The sequence below is a fragment of the Diabrotica undecimpunctata genome, chromosome 5, assembly GCF_040954645.1.
Source record: "Diabrotica undecimpunctata isolate CICGRU chromosome 5, icDiaUnde3, whole genome shotgun sequence".
Lineage (NCBI taxonomy): Eukaryota > Metazoa > Arthropoda > Insecta > Coleoptera > Chrysomelidae > Diabrotica > Diabrotica undecimpunctata.
Genome location: NC_092807.1, coordinates 134684506 through 134704968, shown reverse-complemented (window position 1 = coordinate 134704968; position 20463 = coordinate 134684506). Strand labels below are relative to the sequence as shown.

Below are 20463 nucleotides of genomic sequence, written 5' to 3'. Positions count from 1 at the left end.
GATTATGGTCATGTGATAGGCAATTAAATTTTACGACTTTTTCGTCTGGGAATGTAGGAAGTATCATCAAAGCAAACTGTATTAAAATAAAACTGTAAAACCATTCTTGTGTAATTTAATACAAAAGTAATTTTTTAGTACTTGAAATTTAATTTTGTATTTTTTGTATTCTTTAGCGGAAAGTAATTGCGAGACGTTACAAACGCAACAATTATGTTTAATAATTTATGGAGGGGGTAGCAAATAACAATAATAAAATCTGTCTCATATGTCGAAAATTCGGCAAAAATAACGAAATTTGGAAATTTGGTTGCGTTGTGTTAACTGTGGCAAATGGGCTCATGAACTGGATAGTGGTGATGACCGGGTTGAAAACTATATTGAAGGTTTTGTTAATTCTTCTTTTAATGCCTATTCTCTGCGGATGTTGGCAATCACGTTGGTCTATACAACTTTGTTGACAGCTGCTCTAAATAGATGTATGATAGTCATTCCTGCCCACTGTCTGATGTTCTTCAACCACAATATCCCTCTGTGCCCTTGAGATCTCTTGTCTTTTATCTTACATTACATGCCCAAGTATGTGATCTTTCTGATTTTCACGATATGCAGAATTTCCAAATCTTTAACATGATGGATATAGAAAATTCTGAGCATGTGGCGGTAGCACCACATTTCGAAGGCTTCTAATCGTTTGGATGTTGCCTTCGTCAATGTCCAGGCTTCGACCTTATACAAAAGGGTAGAAAATACATAGCATCTCAAGACTAGTGTTTTTATATCAATGTTCAGGTGCATATTTCATAAAATCTTCCTGAGATTGAAGACAGCTCTCGCCTTTTCTATACGACATCTTATTTTCTGTAAGTTTCATTCTTCCATTTCTTATTTAGGCTGCATCCAAGGTATGTAATTTTGTCGATTATTTTCAAGGGTTCATTATTACCTCTGAATTCTTGCTGTATTACGTGGTTTTTACTTACTACAAGAATTTTGGTCTTATTATAGTTTAATTTCATGCCGTATCTGTCACAGGCTTCCTATACACGGTCTACTATTGTTTGCAGATCCTCCGCATTATCAGCAATTAAAACCGTATCGTCCGCATATCTTACATTGTTTATTATTTCACCATTGATTTTTATACTTTCTCTTAAACCCCATCAATAACTTCCCTGAACAGCATTTCCGAGTAATTATTGAACAACGTCGGTGATAAAATGCAGCCCTGACGTACTCCTCGTTTTATCGTGAATTCTTGTGAGGTTTCGTTGTCTATTCGTACAGTTGCCCTTTGCTGTAAGTATACATTTTTAATTAGGCGTAAATCTTTGTCATTAATACTAGATTCTTTCAGTATCTGAAATAATTTTTAATTTTGCACCTTGTTAAATGCTTTTTCAAAAACTATAAAGCATGCGTAGACTTCGCAATTTACGTCTCGAGCTGTTTGTATCAATTACTTGTATGGAAAATAGGGCCTCTCGCGTTCCCAGTCCGCTTCTAAATCTAAACTGAACACTGCTAATGTTTTCCTCAAGTTTTTTATATATGCGAGAGTGAATAACAGAAAGAAGGATTTTGAGTGCATGGCTCATTAAGCTTATAATTCTGTAATCAGATCATCTGGTGACAATTACCAATTTAATAATTATCAATTATTTGTATAAAATTACATGTTTTTTTTACATTTTTTGAAATTTGTTTTTGTATATGATATCTGGTCACCACATTCCGGTAATATCCGCAACTTTCGTGTTATACCATTCTTTTAGTATTTTACTTAAAGTGTAAAAAAATAGTATGGATGTTGCAAATCGTTTATATTGTTATAAATTTTGATAGTACATTTATTGAATATTGCTTAAGACACGAAGCAACTTTCGTACATATAATTTTTTGAAAAAAATAAATTGCTGCTTAGGTGTACGGCAATTCACTCGTTTTCCCTAAAGGGTGTTTAGAGGATGTGAGCAATATCAATATTAAATTTGTTGCTCGGTATATATAAACAAAACAAGTTAATCTAAGTGTTTATTTATATTTCTCGTGTTATCTATAACTTTGCTAATGTGGTCAATTTTCCATTTATCGTTTTAAATATATTTTTGAACTGTTGAAAAAGTTCAAAAGAATAAAATAATTTTTTTCATTGTTTTCTACATACACGTACTGCTTTTATGGTAGTAAAATATTTACCCAATAAAGACAAGACAATCACATCGATACATTTTTTATTTGTTCGGGCGATTTGTTTCAAATGAAATTCGCATGATGGATTTCCGAATAAAATTCATTTCCACAGAAATCCGGCAGTCTGGGCTTGGTTTACTTACTATTGTAATACACAACAAATCTTCAGTTGCAATTTGCAAAAAGGATTATCTTTCAAGAGTTTGGTTTAAAAATGCGCTGAGAGTAATCAAATGCCCCACAGCTTTATTTTAAATTTAGTTTGAAGTTTTTAAAGATTTTTCAACATTAATTATGTTGAGAGTTATCTGTTATTCGGGTAAACAACAAGTTAATTAACTGTTTTTTTATTGCGATTTCCACAAATTCTTCTGTGCAATTTTTACTTCTGGGCATATGTATAAATGGGACGTTTACTGTTTGAGAGTTGTAGATTTGTCTTGGATTTTTATTATATGCATAAACTTCTATGTAATTTTCTATATATTATTGTGCTGATTTGTTTGCTTAAGTTTTTAATATTTGGTTTTTCATCTCATTTTTCGTTCCCTTTGGATTACACTTTATCCAACTAATAAATTAGGCCATTCTTACTATGAACCACTAAAACATGGCCGTTCCTATGGCATCTGCTGCCTGGGAGCGAGAGAAATTTGGACCGGCTCCCCAACACAACTAGTCGAGGAAATGAAACAATGAACAATGATTCTTGAGAGCGTCAGAAAATTTTGTTAACTAATGCAATCATGAAGAAATGAAAAATTGCATTTGTGCCTTTAAAAAATGCATTTTTCAGAGTTGCAAATTAAAAAAAAATTATCTCGTCAAATATTGAATAAAATGTTGCTGAACACGAATATTATGTTGGCAAAAGTCATCGGACCGTTGGTACCAAAGATCCAGGTTTAAAAATTTTGTTTACTCGAATTTAAATTTTTTTTAATCGACTTTTTTATAGTAAATTTTGCAGCACTATTTATAAAAAAGTTGGTAGCACTGATGCTACCTTTAAGCTACTTCAGATACTACTTTCACTGTATACAGCAATAATATAAATGCTCACGTGCATATTTTATCGCATTTGTTTTTATATTGTTAAAGTTATTAAATGAAAAAAAGTAAAAAATGTATAAAGTAAGTAATTGATTTAATTACTGTTTCGTATAAAACTTAGAGGTCGCTAGTTAAATGATATTAGAGATAATAATGAAGAAAAATGCAATATTTTGACTGTAAATAAATTAGCGAAAAATAGCAACTATCAATTGTGAATAAATTACGTAATTAACTAGAAATTTAGCTTATACTGTTGTCTGTACAAAGAATATAGACTTATAGTTTATTTCACGAAAAATGGTTGAGTGCTTAATGATTGCAATAAAACCCGACCGCAAGTACCCCAGCTTAGTCAACATTAGTTGAGCAGGTAAGTATTCAGGTAAAATTGAAGCTACTGTGGAGTGTCGTTATCTTGTTTGTATAATAAATTCCTGGTAATATAAAAACAATTAAAAAATCGTATAAAATTATAAAAACGATTAGAATACATTTTATTTCATAAAGTTGTAAGCATTTTAACAGTGAGTTTCACTATCAATGTATTCTACAATGTATGTATCAAACTATTCTGTATAATTTGTAAAAGTATATAAAACTGACGAGAAATTTTTAAATATACATTTTGTTTCATTTAGTTGAAAGTGTTACAAGTGTTACCAGTGTTATACCTATTTATACCTATAAAACAGCATTATGTGGCGTCCGTGTAAAAACATTGATGGTGCTTCTTCCAGTGTTTCAGCAAAGAAAAAGCATTTATCTGCTGACGCTAGAGAAATCGTAAAAACAATATATAGATCTTTACTTACAAGAGGACTTACTGCTAATACTGCTGCCAGTGAAATATCTGATTTAACGAAAATACCTCTAACCACAGTGAAAAGAATTACATCAAATCCCATTCAGTCAAGAAGGAAGCGTAAGGATGCCGGTTCTACCAAATGTATTGACGAAAGTGATAAGGACTTAATAACACGAAAAATTTACACAATGTACGAAGAGCAACGAATACCTACATTAGATGCTTTAAAACAACGGCTTACTAGTGATGATACACAAATAAACTGTAGCCACATTAGTCTTTGGAGGATTTTGTCTAAAATGGGCTTTAGATATCGTACAATTGACAAAAGGCAAGTGCTTATGGAGTTCCATCGTTTACAAAAATGGCGTACTGAATATATAACTTCCATAAGAAAGTACCGTACAGAAGATCGACCAATAATTTATCTGGACGAGACATGGTTTGACATTCATGAAACACCATCCAAAGGATGGTCTGATTCTTCGAACAGGTGTCAAACAAAAGCTCCATCAAACAAAGGGAAGAGAATAGCAATTTTACATGCAGGATCAGAAAATGGTTGGGTCCCAAATGCCTTATGGCTTTCTGCAAAGAACATTAAAGACTCAGACTCCTGCTTGGACTACCATGAGAATACAACGGCAGAGCTTTTTGAGCAATGGTTTAAGAATTGTCTTATACCTAACTTTCCTCAAAATAGTGTGATAGTAATGGACAATGCAAGTTACCACAGTCGTCAATTACATAAGTCTCCAAGTGCAAATAACACGAAAATTGAAATTCAAAACTACCTGTTAGAAAACGATATATATTTTAAAGAAAGTTATTTAAAAAATGAACTGTTAGAAGTGTTAAAATCATTTTCTATTAAAAAAGTATATGTTTGTGACGCATTGGCCGAGGACATGGGACATACAGTGTTACTGCTTTCGGCCTACTATTGTTTATTTAATCCCATAGAGCATATGTGGCACCAACTAAAGTCAAATGTTAGGTCACAAAATGTTTCTCCGACTTTAAGTGGTAGTGTAGTCGAATTAATTAGGAAATGTTTTGATAATATCTCCCCAGAAAGTTGGAAAAATTCAGTACGTCATGTAATGAACGTAGAAAATTAATATGTTACTTTGAATCACATAATTAAACCAATTGTTATTTATCTTGAAGAGCATAGCGACAGCGAAACAGAATTACGTATTTAGGAATTCATAAATATATTTTGGATATTTTGGGTATTTTTTTTTGTAAATATTAACTTGTATATATTTTTCTATATTTTTTTTTCAATTCATCTATTTTTTGTACATTATGTATACGTTTGTATGTATATACTGTAAATAGAACTATTATTACTGTACATTTTTAACGATATCCGATTGGGAAGAGCAAAAACTTTTAAACACGCCAGTTTTTTGCTGACAGTCCTAAGCCTGTAAAAAGTGTGAAGAAAAGTACCTTTCTGAATTTAGATCCATAACTACAATTATTCACGTAGAACAAAAAACTACTTTCTTCATGTTAAAAATTGTTCAATTATCAAGTATATTCACTTGAACAACCTGAAAATATCATATGAAATAATTTAATAAATTTTTATAATCGTGTATTACACAGCTACCAATGAAATATATTAAATAGCAAACTTTCTGAATTGCGACTCTGTGTACTTCGGTAGTTTATTGAGAGACTCTTGTATACACAATAGGATCAACTCAGGTAACCATTAAGCACTCAACCATTTTTCGTGAAACAAACTTTACCTTTTGGTATATTCGTAGCTGGTGGATTAGATTGGTAGCTTTGACCATCGCGACGCCATCCGACGCACAAAAGAAGGGACGTCCCGTGCTTACTGTTCGTTGTCTCGGTGATGAGGTGGAAGTGTCGTCCTGAGACTTGAGATGGCCAGAAACTCTTTGGCCACGCTTCGAGGTGGTCCGTATACCAAGAGGGTATACCAATAAATCACTCTATTGTACTGCGATTTTGAATGACGATAATTTAAAATAATTGTCACGGTAATACGATACTTAACACGTTTTGTATGTATTGGTGACACAAAATAACAAAAGGGAAAGCCAAATTCTCCGTACTTAAAACCAGACATGTGTTTAAGCCAGTTTAACAATTTTACGAGATTTTACGAAATAACAGGATACAGGAACAATATGTTTTAAAGCAAAGTCGTTAGAATATACAATTAAATTAGATCGCATTATAGTATAGTAAAAGAAAAATATTAAATGTAAAAATAATAAAATAAATACTACATACTTTCCCAAAAATTTTTTCAGTTGTGCGCTTAATTACCGACAGAACATTCATAGTAGAACAAACATAACGACAGAATAAAATGGTTGGCATTGTCGCAGAAGATGTTAACGTTCTTGTTTTAGTTACAGCTATCACTCAAGAAAAGACGACAATTTATGTTCTGAAACCAGCTGGACCAAACAAGGCATATTCTTAGGAAAGTTTATGTTTTTTACCAATAGCTGTGAAAAATATTTTATTTCTCCACGATTTTACTGGATCTGACACCGTTTCTGCTACGTTTATTTCATGGAAAATTAAAGTTTATTAACATCTTTTTAAATAATTCGGACCCAAGCATTCATGTTAAAAAATTAAAAAAAAAGGGTTTGACCGTGGAGGAGCTAGTTGACCACGGCATTGAGTCACTTGCATTATATGGTGCTTCTACTTTATTTGGAAAGCCAAATGTTTCCGATAACTTCATGTTCAGCAACGTCCAGTTGGTCGAAACTTGTTAGTTTAGAATGTACTTAATAGCTATAATAAAAAAAAATGTTAAGGTAAAATTTTACATACCGTAGACGCGTTTACACATCTTGAAGACATTTTAAATCCTATATATTGGAGGTGGGAATATAAAGCAAATTTTCTACACCCCATAAAAATGGCTCATCCGCCTGTTGATAATAGGTTGTAACTTAATTTTTTGCAGCTGAAAAGAAAATTGCGGAAGTAGCAGTGAATGCAGCAAAAATGGATTAGTATGCAATGTTGCCTGCAACACTGTCCAATTGCACCAATATAGAAACTTGGTCTGAATTAAAATTCGGTAAAGAAAAAAAAAAGACTTACATAATGAATGATTGTTTAAAACCCAGGAGAAATGAGTTTCGAATAATTTTGTATATAATCTGCCTAAAACGACATTATAAAACACAGAAGAAGAGCCTTTCTGCGGGACAGACGTAGCTGGACGTTATAGGATATCCGTGGTCAAACGAGCCATAGTAGGAAATTTGTTCTGGTTGTCTTTTCACCAAGGTAAGATGCCCACATTTTTGTCTTTTCGTTCTTCTGCTAGATATCGATCCAGTTCGCCGTCAAGGAGCGCCCCTTTTTGCACAGTGACAAAATTTTGAGATCATCCTCACCACTGGAGAACCCAAAAGATCCAACTTATCTTGTTGCTTCCAGATTGAGCCTCTTTTTGCATATTTTTTTATATAATTCTCTAAATTTTGTCTCTGTTTCTTACTTCAAGGAACGGCCTCATTCTGATAAATCGAATGCTTCCAATTTGTGGCGAGGATCGATTACTAGAGAAATCCAGTACACCCAATTTGTTTTATTGTAGTATTTAATAATCTTATTGCTTGCTATCATGAAAGAGTTTTTCCAAAAACCTTCCTCGTCATTGTTTTGGTCAGTATTAACTTTTAATATTTTTTTTACTATACAGGGAAGCGTGACAAACTTGTTCCTTCCTAGTAAGTCTGTAACTTTTTTGTAGTTTTTTAAGAAACCTATTGGTTTTAATAAATTCCATTCTACTTCTTGGATTCTGAATGGTATTAATTTTAAATTATTGACACAGAGGAAAGTAAGGAAATGAAAGTTCTTTTTATTTATCACGTTCACGTTGGAGTCAAAGATATCATTATCTGGTGGTGTCGCCGTAATGTCGGATGACGATTTATTAGGAGGACCAAAACCACAACAATTTGTTGCATACCAGGCGTACATTTATGTCACTAAATCAAACATTTTAAATTTTTTTTTATTCTAAATGTATTAATTATGTTTCATCAATTATGAATTACTAAAACAGAAAACCTTTTAATATCTATAAATATTTATACGTTGCAAACATAATGCAGATACTTATATAACTTTAATTATCAAATCATTACTATAATAACTAAAGTGCAGTATAAAGTGCAGTGCATAGGAAAAAATTAACCCCTCTTTCTCAAAAACGCACCCCTTTAAATGCTAGCATTTCGCGATTTTCTCATATTTATAGGTCCATTGACCATAATAAAATAATAATAAAAATAATAATATAATACCCCTTTAACGTTGTTGTTTAAATGTGAAATGATAAAACCCTAAAATTTGAATAATACGCAATACGTTTTATACACTTTTGGGGTTTACTATATATATATATATATATATATATATATATATATATATATATATATATATATATATATATAAATTAAGGAACACTCGCAGAGTGGTGGGTTTTTCGGTCAAAGTGGAGAAATAAAAGTCAAAGAAGGTGTCTACTTCATCTATTTATTGAAGACGTTTCGCTTTCTAATCAGAAAGCATCATCAGTTTATCTAAAAAGAACAATATGACAAACCAAACATCCATAGAAAAGTTATTATAAGTGTGTTACCTCAAAAAGATATGTAGCAGTCAAAGATATTAAATGTGTAAAGAAGCTTACGACAATGGACATTACAAGATGTTGTATAAACATTAATTGGAATTGAATACAGTTTACAAATTAACTCAAAATTTAGCACAGCAAAAGACATGTGGTAATTGTACATGTATATAAAAAATATGTAAAAAACTTAAGTAAAAAAACATTAATTTACAGAGAACTAAAAAGATCATCAGATGCACTTCCAACAGTATATTATTAGTTAAATTTAATTTTAACTTTAAGTAACATTATTAAATTGATTAAGATTGAATTCTAGTGATATTTAAAAAAATATATAATGAAGTTACCACACTTAAGCTTCTCAGTTGCTGTCGGTGAAATGAGACTAGCAGGTAAGAAACACGTTAACCAACGAGAAAAGACAGTGGCCTTGACGTCAAAATAAGACAGAACAGCAAGGCGTATTTAAATAGTCTACGTTGTGGCTGAATAGCCAGCTAACAGGTGAAGATTGATTCAACTTCCAACAGTCCAAGGTTCATAACATTTGGAACTGAGACTAATAAAGATTCTATGAATCAATTTTAATTATAAAATTTTATTAAACTATTTCATCAGAAATATTATTTCACATCTGTAAAAGTAAAATCGACAAAATAATCAATAAAATATAAGTTAAATGAATCTAAATTAAAAAAGTAAGAAAATATTTTAATTTATGTTAACTTGAAATTATTTAATACACCACACATTAATACAAAATACACCTTAGGGGACAATTTTAAAGTAAACAACATATTAAGCCTAATTCTGCAATATTAATGCATGATAAATTTGGCTCAAGTTACTAATGTACAAACAACAACTAAATCCACCACCAAATAAGAGAGGTCACTGTAAGTATTGCAAAAAATTAAAAACTCTTAATTTTTGCAAATTTTGTAAATGTTGGCTCTGCATGGAGCATATGATAGCAACCCGCGTAGAACGTCCAGGAAATCATACCCAAATAATTAACGTATTTTAAGTTATTATAGTTTCTGCGCAGTGGGTTAATATTTAGTTTTGAATTTAAAAGTAAATTGTTTCACATATTCTTGTTTTGTCACATATTCAAAAACATAATTTTTGTTGTTCATTTAAATTTTTTTTATAGTTTTGCAAATTAGCAATAAAACGATTACCAAAAATTAGTGTTTTTATTTGACGTCGTATATCTATACAAAAAAAAGCAGAATTAACACTTTTTTAAAACATATAGTATAAAAATACATCAATAGGTATTACAAAAAAAGAATTTTAATTTGTATGTACCAAAGGTTAGTCGAATTTTTATTCTGGTCCCTAGCATTTCCTATATAAGTAATGTTAAAAAGTCGTGAATAATTCGAATTATATTTTGGATAATTCGAACTTTCCTACAAGTTAAAAAGTTAAAAAATGCCAATTTCATGCTGGGAATTTCTGCTAAAAGAGGTTCTTTTCTGTTCTTCTTCTTTTCTGTTCTAACGTGCCACTTGTTTCAAGGCATTCAAGGCCATTGTACATTGTACCCGTACCTGTCACCTAAATTCTAATCCATCTGGCACGCCCCTTCAGTTGAGATGCGTTGGCGTTGCAATTGCAATCACCGCAAATCACGTCAAGTCACTTCGTATTGAGTAAAGATGTCATCGCATGGTAATACGAAAACATACAAAACTTTAACGTTATCGGAAAAAATAGCGGCAATTAGAGAAGTAGAAAAGGGGACGAAGAAAAATCTGAGATTGCCAGGGACTTTGGAATTCCTCCTAACACATTATCCACCTACTTGAAGAATAAAGAAAAAATTCTCAAGAGTGAAAGTGAGTGCGGTAAAGATCGAAAAAGGTTAAGGGAGCCAGAAAATCCATATTTAGACAGTTGTGTGTTAAAATGGTTCAAACAAGCTAGGGATAAGAAGATTCCCGTGAGTGGTCCTCATATAAGAAGCAAAGCTGAACAATTTGCTATTGAAACGGGGAAAAATAATTTTAAGGCGAGTACAGGGTGGCTCGACGGCTTTAAAGAACGCAACAAAATTTCTTTCAAATCCATTTGTGGAGAAAGTGGGACCGTTAATAAGCAAGAAGCCAACCAGTGGAAAAAAAAATTGGAAGAGATGATTCAGGGTATAGATGAAAGAGATATCTTTAATGTTGACGAGACGGGTCTCTTTTTTAAATGCACTCCTGACAAAACGCTAGCATTTAAAAACGAAAAATGTCACAGAGGAAAACTAAGTAAAGAAAGAGTAACTCTCCTAATTGGTGCAAACATGGACGGATCGGAAAGACTGCCTCTACTGATGATTGGCAAGTCGGCTAATCCGCGTTGTTTTAAGAACGTCAAGTCAAAACCAGTGGAATATGTGAGCAGCGCAAGAGCTTGGATGACTAGTGATCTTTTCGAGAACTGGCTGAAACAATTTGACAAAAAGTTCATAAAAAAAAAGAAAAGTTATTTTGTTTATTGACAATTGTACGGCACACACCACTATTCCACTGATGGAAAATGTAAAAGTTATTTTTTTTCCTGCTAACATGACTTCAGTTCTCCAGCCTATGGACCAGGGTGTCATAAAAATTTTTAAACATTTTTACAGACGTTTTTTGGTTGTAAATATATTGATGGAAGATTGCGACACCCTTAAAATAAAGTTAGACATTCTACAAGCATCTCGAATGTGTAAGAAAGCTTGGAACCAAGTAACACCTGAAACGATCAAACACTGTTTCAAAAGAGCTGGTTTTATAAAAAAAGGAGGAGAACACAGACGACCATTTAACAGAAGAGCTGCTTTCAGTTGACTGCTGGGGGGACATCATTTCTGATCCTGCCATCTCTTATGAAGATTTTGTCAACGTAGATGAAGATGTTGTAGTATGTGGTGAAATAACCGATACAACCGAGATCATCGCTAAAGTGCTTAAGGACAATGATGAAAAACAAGAGAGTGATAAAGACGACGCATCATCAGTGGCGGGAGAAATACATGTTCCGAGTGCGGCTGAAGCAACAACCATATTACGCAACTTAAACGGTACTTTGAAAGTAAAAATGATAGTAAGTCACTATATTTTTAGTTCACTGAACATCTTAGGATCGTTTGTCATTACCGAGAAGTTAAATTCTAAAAAGCAGCTAACAATTTCGGATTTCTTTGGAAAAAATTAGTCTATTTTCATTAATTGTACAAATATGTATTCTTATTTTCAATAAATTTTTTGGTTATGACAAAATGTTTTATTGTTTTACTGATGCGTTCTCACTGGGAATTTTTTATCTGCCGATTGTTTCGGCCAAGATTTGGCCAAAAATACCAATGAGAAAACCTGCAAATGATAAAAATCGACAATAATTGACCATTTGTTATAGCTTGCAAATGCTTTAATTGGTATTCTGGCCGAATTTTGTTGCCAATTTTTTTCAGTTGACAAAATTCGGGCAAAAATTGTAACGAAAACATCTGCAAGCGATAAAAATGGTCAACTATTGTTGATTTTTATCATTTGTAGATGTTTTCTTAGGCATCTTTGTTTTTTGTGGATATATTTTTAATTCGAATTTTTGGATAATTCTGCAAACAATAAAATAATTCGATATTTCTGCAGAAAACATTTGCAAGCGATAAAAATAATCAACTATTGTTGATTTTTATCGTTTGCAGATGTTTTTGTAGGCATCTTTGTTTTTTGTGGATATATTTTTAATTCGTATTTTTGGATAATTCGAATTTTTTTAACGGCCCCTTGAGATTCGAATTATCCAAGTTTATATATATATATATATATATATATATATATATATATATATATATATATATATATATATTATAAGGACTTAGTTATATTGGGTTATTTTTAGATTAATATTTTTTTAAATCATAAAAGGGTATTAATTGTGTATATTTTAAATTGTTGTATTGCGTTTTCTATTTACACTCTACATTTTTTAACATATTTTCTATTGTTCCAGGTCATACGAGAAGAGTCAACATTCCGAACTGCGTGGAATTTTTGATGACAACAAACGCTTGTCGTGGATTTTGCGAAAGTTGGGCCATACCGTCATTATCAAAAGTCTCATCTAGCCAACCGATAACATCAGTAGGAGAGTGCTGCAATATAATGGAGACAGAAAATGTGTCAGCAAAGGTTTTGTGCGTTGATGGAGTTAGAACGTTCACGTTCAAATCGGCCGTCACATGTTCTTGTTACCACTGCAAGAAAGATTAAAGCTGCTGCTTTGAAAGGACCAAGGCGAGTTTATTCAAAAATTATGTGTAACATATTTAAAGTTCATGGATTGTCTTTGAGCTTAAGTAAATATTCTAATATTCTTTCTTAATCATTGTATATATTGTATTGACTGACTGACTGATTGTAGAAATTATGTTCATTATATTTTGTTTCCTACTGCAGTTTTTATTATCCCTTATTATTTGTTTACTATTTGTATTAACCTATTTAGTTAACTGACAGCTAAAACTGTAAACTAATTTATTTATTATACTTCAACAAAAAATATTACTTATTATTATCTGATATCAATGTTTGTTACTTTTTAAATTCATTTCTTGTGCGTTGATAAGTAAACACTTTTCTTCGTTATCCTTTACAACGATAATATTGTATGACATATCCTCACTTTAGGGCTTTACTTCACTTTAATAGAGCCCACAGACAACCCGATCTGTCGTCCAACTTGCTGCATAACTCAAGCAGTATTACCAACACTGAGGAGTGAAATTATATTGCCAGGGCCGCAAAATGACAGTGATCTTAAATTAAATTATAGTAGATGAGGAAAAAAATCTTCAAATTTAATTTTGATGGCAATCAATTGACGAGAAGGTACAAATACGGGCTACCATTTTATTTATTGCTTGATATCTTGATCTCGAAAAAGTTCAAATGACATAATTGGCATGTAGAATTGTTTTGCTCTTTTGTGCTAGTCCGTTTTTCTGCCTAGTAAGATATTTTTTTCTGTAATGTCATAAAAACACTCATGGTGTCATTTAAGTAAAAAACGAAAAGGTGATATTGTAATGTATCAGCCACATACCCAAGGGAAACAACCCCACTCCCAAATGCAATCGTTAATCAGTTAGCCGGTATGTACAAGTCAACATAGCAAGTAAATAAAAGAAACAAAATAAGGGGTAGTTAGCCTAGAAAAGAATAATTAAAATTAATTAAATAATTTTTTCATACTCCAAATTAACAAGAATAAATTCGGCAGAGTTTGACGTATACATTTTAAATTAAAAACAAAGAATAACAATTTGACCTAGTTTTGACACAAGCCTGAATGTTTAAAAAGTTACGAGACTTTAGACCTTGTTGGAAAATAATACAAGGTACAAATTGTTAAACAGTGATAAGAATTGAGCTGAGTAAGAGTTTTGATGGCGTGATCGACCTTAACACATGGCGTAGATGGATAATCAACGAAAAACGTAGAAGAATCTAGGGTACGAGTTGGCAGAACATAAAAACAGAAAGAAGTTGGTCAAGCAGGCAGCAGAGCGCTGGCAAGGGAGCCAGGCAGTAAGGTTCTGGCGACCGAGCCAGAAAGTCAGAGTCGGAGTCGGCAGTCAGCACGGTGCAGAGTGTCTCTCGGCAAGCGTTCAGCTCAAGTATCGTGATATCGTGTCCGACGGAAGGTAGAGATTCGAAAATACGAATTTTTCGTCTAGCTCAGTACCGCCATAACGTATAGTGAATTCCAGCGTTCATCCAGACTGTTCCTGAGTTCCAGTTTGGACTACAAGGCGTATTCGTTAGCTAGGGCCTAAGTACGCTAAGGTAATGAACAATATTTACTAACCATTTGGAGAACAATTAATAGTAGGTTGTCCGCCTTTTAACTCCCTTAGTAAAATCTCTTTTCGTCTCCCTTCGCAAAATTTGATATCCAATACTAGCTTCCTTGTACATCTTGTGTAGTAGTTGTAAATTTACGTTTGTTAAATACATAGTAAGTTGGAAGTGGCTTGTTTTTTTAACGTTAGATAGAGACAAGAAGAGAACACATTTTTGCTTTTTACATATTCCTGGCTTCTAACGCAAGCCAATAACCTCCGACTCTTTACAGGGCCTGCATCGGAGTACCCTTCAGCCCCTATCCTGCCTTTTTTTTTACCCTCTTGTAAATCCGCGAGGGCGAAATCCCGGCCTATTCGAACTAGTGGACCAGTATGCCTCAAATCTGCTCGGACAGCTAAATCTCCTTTAAACACAGGGGATATTTCAGTGGTGACAGTGCTAAGCATCCCTTAGTTCAATCTAGATTTATTACAATATAAATATTGGCTACTAGTAAAAATATTTTTATTTTAATTTTATAATTTTTTATGTACAATATTCACACACATATTCGTCTCTTTCTGCACCAGAACAATCTATATGTGCCCAAAAGTTGCACATAAGGCACTGACTTCATTTTTGACCTCGATAATCCTTACAAAATTTTCCGTCACAGAAAATACAATTTACATCCGTATTTTCCGGATTCGTTACACCAGGAATCTCTTCCAAATCCACATCTTCATCAGCTGGTTGAAATTCCTGCTCACTATCGTTGTCAGAAGAACTTTCGATTTCCTTTTTTATGCCGCCTCTCTGACTTGTTTTTAATTTTTTTCTTAGTTACCTCCCTTGTGAACTCAGCCATAATGTGTCGTTTTACTGCTTGTACATTTAATTTCTTTTTGCTGTTTTGCTGGTCTAATGCTTCCTTGTAAGGTGAAGAAGTTATTACCGTTGATTTCGATGAATTTCTACCACGATTTGTAGATTTTTGCCTGATCGACGGCACTGGCGATATTTCAAATGGACTTACAAACTTCTGCTAACCAGAAGGACCTGATTCACTGATGTTGCTTGTTTCGGGCTTTTTTTTAGGATAGCAGGTTCAATAGCTTGCAGACTTACTAACTTCTGCAAACCAGAAGGACCTGTTTCACTAATGTTGCTGGCTTCTGGTGTTTTTGGTAGGATATCAGATTCAATAGCTTGCGGACTTACACACTTCTGCAAACCAGAAAGACCTGATTCACTAATGTTGCTGGCTTCTGGTGTTTTTGGTAGGATATCAGGTTCAATAGCTTGCGGACTTACAAACTTCTTTAAACCAGAAGGACCTGGTTCAGTCATGTTGCTGGCTTCTGGTGTTTTTGGTAGGATAGTAGATTCCATTGCTTGCGGTTTTACATGGCAGTGGTTGTTACTCTCAATTTCTGCTGCAATAAAATCTGCATCTGAGAACACAGTCTTATTCAATGGATAAATTCCAATTAGCAATTTCTCTAGTTTGGCTTTTTAGGTATGATTTGCCAAAAAGTTCTCCAATATCGTACTGAGAGAGGGCGCGGTTATTATGACGTAACCATTGCCTGATTACGGCAATGGTATTCTTCGGTATAGTATGCATTGAGCGTTCCAATGAAAGTTTTGTCTAGTAGTTGCAGTTTGTGTGTTGAATGTGGAGGTAATGAAATTATAACTATGTTATTCTCCCTTGCCAAATTGATCACATCTAAATTGCGAGTATGGCTGTAGTGTCCATCCAATATAAGAAGTACAGGAAACTATTTAGAGGGTTTAACGGTACCTATGAAGTGTTTAAACCACTGTGTAAATAAATTAGACTGCACCCAACCACTAGGATGAACCGCTGATATCGATCTAGGAGGAGTGCCTTTTATGAGTTGCACATTCATATTCTTTCTTGGGAAGATTAACATAGGTGGGATAAAATTCCCTCCAGCACTCATACATTAAATTAAAGTGATCAATGATCCTCTCTCAGCCGAATTCAGCGATGCGATTTGACTCTTTCCTTTGCGCCCCACTATTGCTGTAATTTTATTTTGCACAATGGTTAGTCCTATTTCATGTACGTTATAAACCGGATTACTGGAAAAATTATATTTATCTTATGCTTTTTCCAGATGATCAAAAAATATTTGAACATTCTCTTTGTTTAAAGCTAGCTGCCCATCCAAAAGAAGTTCCAGTTGGTCTTCCTAAAGCCAATGTATTTTTATGACGCGCCAAGAACAAATCTAGCCAACCTCTACTAGCTTTTTTTAACTGCATAAAAGGATGATTTAATCCATTTGATTCAGCTAGATTAAATGCCATTCGTTTGATATCAGTCCGCGTTAAACCATAGAATTTCGCTTCCATTTGAAGGATATAGTTCACCAAACATTTTTGTAAATCTGGGCCAAGAATAGTTTTTCTTACCAGTTTCTTAAGTACTGCTTCATCTGGACTCAGTTCAGTCATTTTTGCTAACTGTTGTACTGTCGATCTCGGGACATTATAAGTTTTAGCTGCTTTTAATGTACCCATCGTTTTATCCCTTACAGCTTGAATAGCAGATTTCATGCTATCTGGATCCCAGGACTTTCGTTCTTTTGGCCTTAAAATACTTTTTCTAGGCATTCTGAAAAGAAAAAAACCCTGTAGACTAAACTGATACAAATATGGGTTAGCTCATATTTGTAGCACACACAAATATGGGCTAGCTCATATTTATAGCACCACGCTAGCCCATATTGCAACATAACCAAACATATATTCAAATATTACTAACTAAAATGTAACACGAAAATAAAAGAAAAAGTCAAAAATATTATGAAAATATCAGCCTTTCGCTCACGATGTGTGATAAAATATTAAATTTATTCTTAGTTTTCACCAAAAAAAAAAAAAAAAAAATTGAAATACAAACACCTGAAAAATTTTTTGAACAGCGTCAACACTAATATGTGATTGTTTTGGTCACGGTCACTGGACCTAGCTGTCTTACATATCTCTGGCTCGCTCTAAGCTTTATTAGTTAATATTTTAGACTAAAGATTGTATATTCAAGCTATTGACGTATATATGGTGGTGTGTATTTCATATTAATTGCGATAGCCCATATTACTAGCATAGCCCTTCATATTTGTACCTTCTAGCCCTAGAGGAGAAGGTACATATTTGCACTTTCTCCTCTAATATTTAATGGTTTTTCATTGTTTTATAAAACTGTTGAATTGAAAGTTTAAATTAAAATCAATAGATAATTAAAAGTTTACGCATACTAGAATATAAGTATAAATATAATTATATGCAGGTTAAATGGGTATGCAGCTGATTGAAAGTACTGTGTTCAACAGTTCATTATATTTCGCCAATTTTTATTGGCACCACCAGATGAGAGCTACAATCATTTAAAACATGGTAAAATACAATTTGATAGTTTTTTGTTATTTATATCTTACTTGATTGAGGTCAACGGCCGTGTGATTTTTTAATAACATTAAGTTTGTGGATGCAATATGCATTGCTTCTATATTCGACATGTAACCTTTAGTTTAAAAGGTTGTATAATTTACTTTAACATTTAAAATATAAGCACAAACACAATTTAAATTAAAAACAAAACAAACACAAAAACGTTTAGTTGAGTGACTCTCATTAAAGTTAAGTACAAGAAATACCAAAAGTAAATTTACTAATGTTTGTATTTTGAGAACGATTTCCAAATTGGTACGTCAATAAACGTACTTTAACCTTTAATTGTGGCTTATTCCCATTTAAATAGTAATTAATTGAATTATGTCAGAAGATGATTAGTTTAATTTCGTTGATGTCGTAGCAGTTTGTTTCATTGAGATTTACTGTAAAGGTATGTTTTAGTTGAAAAATTTAAAATTACATTTTGTGTTGTATTAATTATTTAATATTTATATGTGTTTATTTATCATGTTTTCTTTTCAATGTGAAGTAAATAAGCGTAAATCTCACTGAGATGCTCAACATCTGATTTCTTATTTATTATGCATTTGAGTGATAAATGCCATCTCGAGGAAGAGTCTTTTATTGAGATTATTTTCCATTGCAAGAATCTTTGTTTCGCTGTAATTCATTATATGATGTTCATCATGTCCGTGTTTTGCAAGGGAACATCTATCAGGATATAATCTGCTGTCACTCTTGTGGGAAGTGATAAGACTTTTTAGGTGTCTGTTGGTTAGGCCAATATATTGTTTGATGCAACTTCCGCAAGGAATACGATAGACTATATTGTATAATTGGTCCATAGGTGTTTTATCTTTTACTTTAGTAAATATGGAATTAATTTTTAACACTGTATAATTACGATTTTTATGTTCTCATCAACTAATTTGAAAATTCGTGTAAGTTTCGGCGGTAAGTCTTGTATCTAAACTATTTAAATGGAGTTAATTTGGTGTTAGTGGTTGTGTTTATTGTGGGTGTAGTGTTTTGTGGTGTGTGGTTAGGGATGGTTTGTGTTAAAGATAATGTATCATTTGTTGTACTGAATAGTATTTTAGTAAGTAATGTGTTTGGGTATGAATTGTCTAGAAAGAGCTAATAAAGGATTTTTACGTTTTTATAATAGAGAGACTGATCTGCAACTTGTGAAATTCTGTTTTTCATTTGTTTTATAGGATTAATTTTTATGCTATGTTTATGATATGACCATTAGTTAATGTATCTTCCGGAGCTAATAGGTTTCCTACACCAGTCTGTTGTCATTACGTTGTTAGTGTTACGTATTAGTTTGGTGTCAAGGAATGGGACTGACTGATGTTTGTCTTCTGTTTCAATTGTAAATTTGGTATGTTGGTCGAAGTTGTTAAAAATGTATAAGAGTTCATTAATCACGTCTTTTGGTAGGGCTAAGATTATATCGTCGACGTATTTCTTTGGAAAGGTTATTTTGAATGGAAGAGCAGGGATGACTATATCTAAGAGATCATCCATAACATATGAAGTCAGAATAGAACCCACACAACCTCCCATGAGGGTGCCTATTTTTTTTTATGTATTTTGCTGTTAAAGGAGAAATATGTGTTATTGAATAGGAAGCTGACTAAAGCTAAGAAGTTATCTTTATCGATTTTACAATGTTTACTTATGTCAGACTAATGTTTGTTTATGGATCTTAGACAAGTGTCTAGATAGATATTAGTAAAAAGAGAAACGATGTCCAGACTTACAAGAACGTAGTCGTTAGGAAGTTGTAATCCATTAAATGTTGTTTTTACTTCAAACAAGTCCTTTATGTAGTACTCTTTATCGAAGTCATATGATGCAGTTAGAATGTTTTTTTACAAAATTGGCAATATTCTCAGCTGGAGAGTTAATTGACGAAACAATAGGTCTAAGTGATAATGTTGGTTTGTGTATTTTTGGCAATGCATAGAATTTTGGACAGTTACTATTATATTTCGTTAGTTGTTTTTTGGTAGGTTCGTCAATAAATTTCCTATCAAACAAATTCTGTACTAGTTTATTACTTTCTTTTTGTATTTTACGTGTAGGGTCAGAATTTAATTCTAAATATATTTTATTATCATCAAGGATCTGTTGTGATAATTCTGTGTAGTCTGTTTCGTGACCGCGGTAACGTTCCCTTTATCAGATTTAGTGACTATAAGTTCCAGATGTTCTCTGAGAAATTTTTTTGTTTTGCCAAAAAAAAAATTATGGGTTAATTATATTAATCCAATTATATACAACGAAACCACAAACTATTCTAAATATTGGTGGCCTTTAAACAAATTTATATTTTCCTCCAATAATGTAGAAATCTAAAGAATTGGCGGAGGAGCATTAAATCTACAAAATATCTACCTTAAGCACTTAACGTTTATTACTGTGTTAATTTGACTACATTTATTTTGTGTCACTCTCAA

The 20463-nt window shown here is 32.6% G+C and overlaps 1 protein-coding gene across 1 annotated transcript in view; it reads left to right on the top strand.

Moving 5' to 3' along the window:
* Nucleotides 1-13153, top strand: part of Gpa2 (Glycoprotein hormone alpha 2) — an 82860-nt gene extending 69707 nt beyond the window's left edge. Inside the window, exon 3 of the mRNA XM_072532759.1 lies at nt 12714-13153. Within this exon, the coding sequence (XP_072388860.1) occupies nt 12714-12973 (260 nt within the window). The 3' untranslated portion in view covers nt 12974-13153. The remainder of the gene's footprint in view (nt 1-12713) is intronic.
* Nucleotides 13154-20463: the final 7310 nt, after the last annotated feature.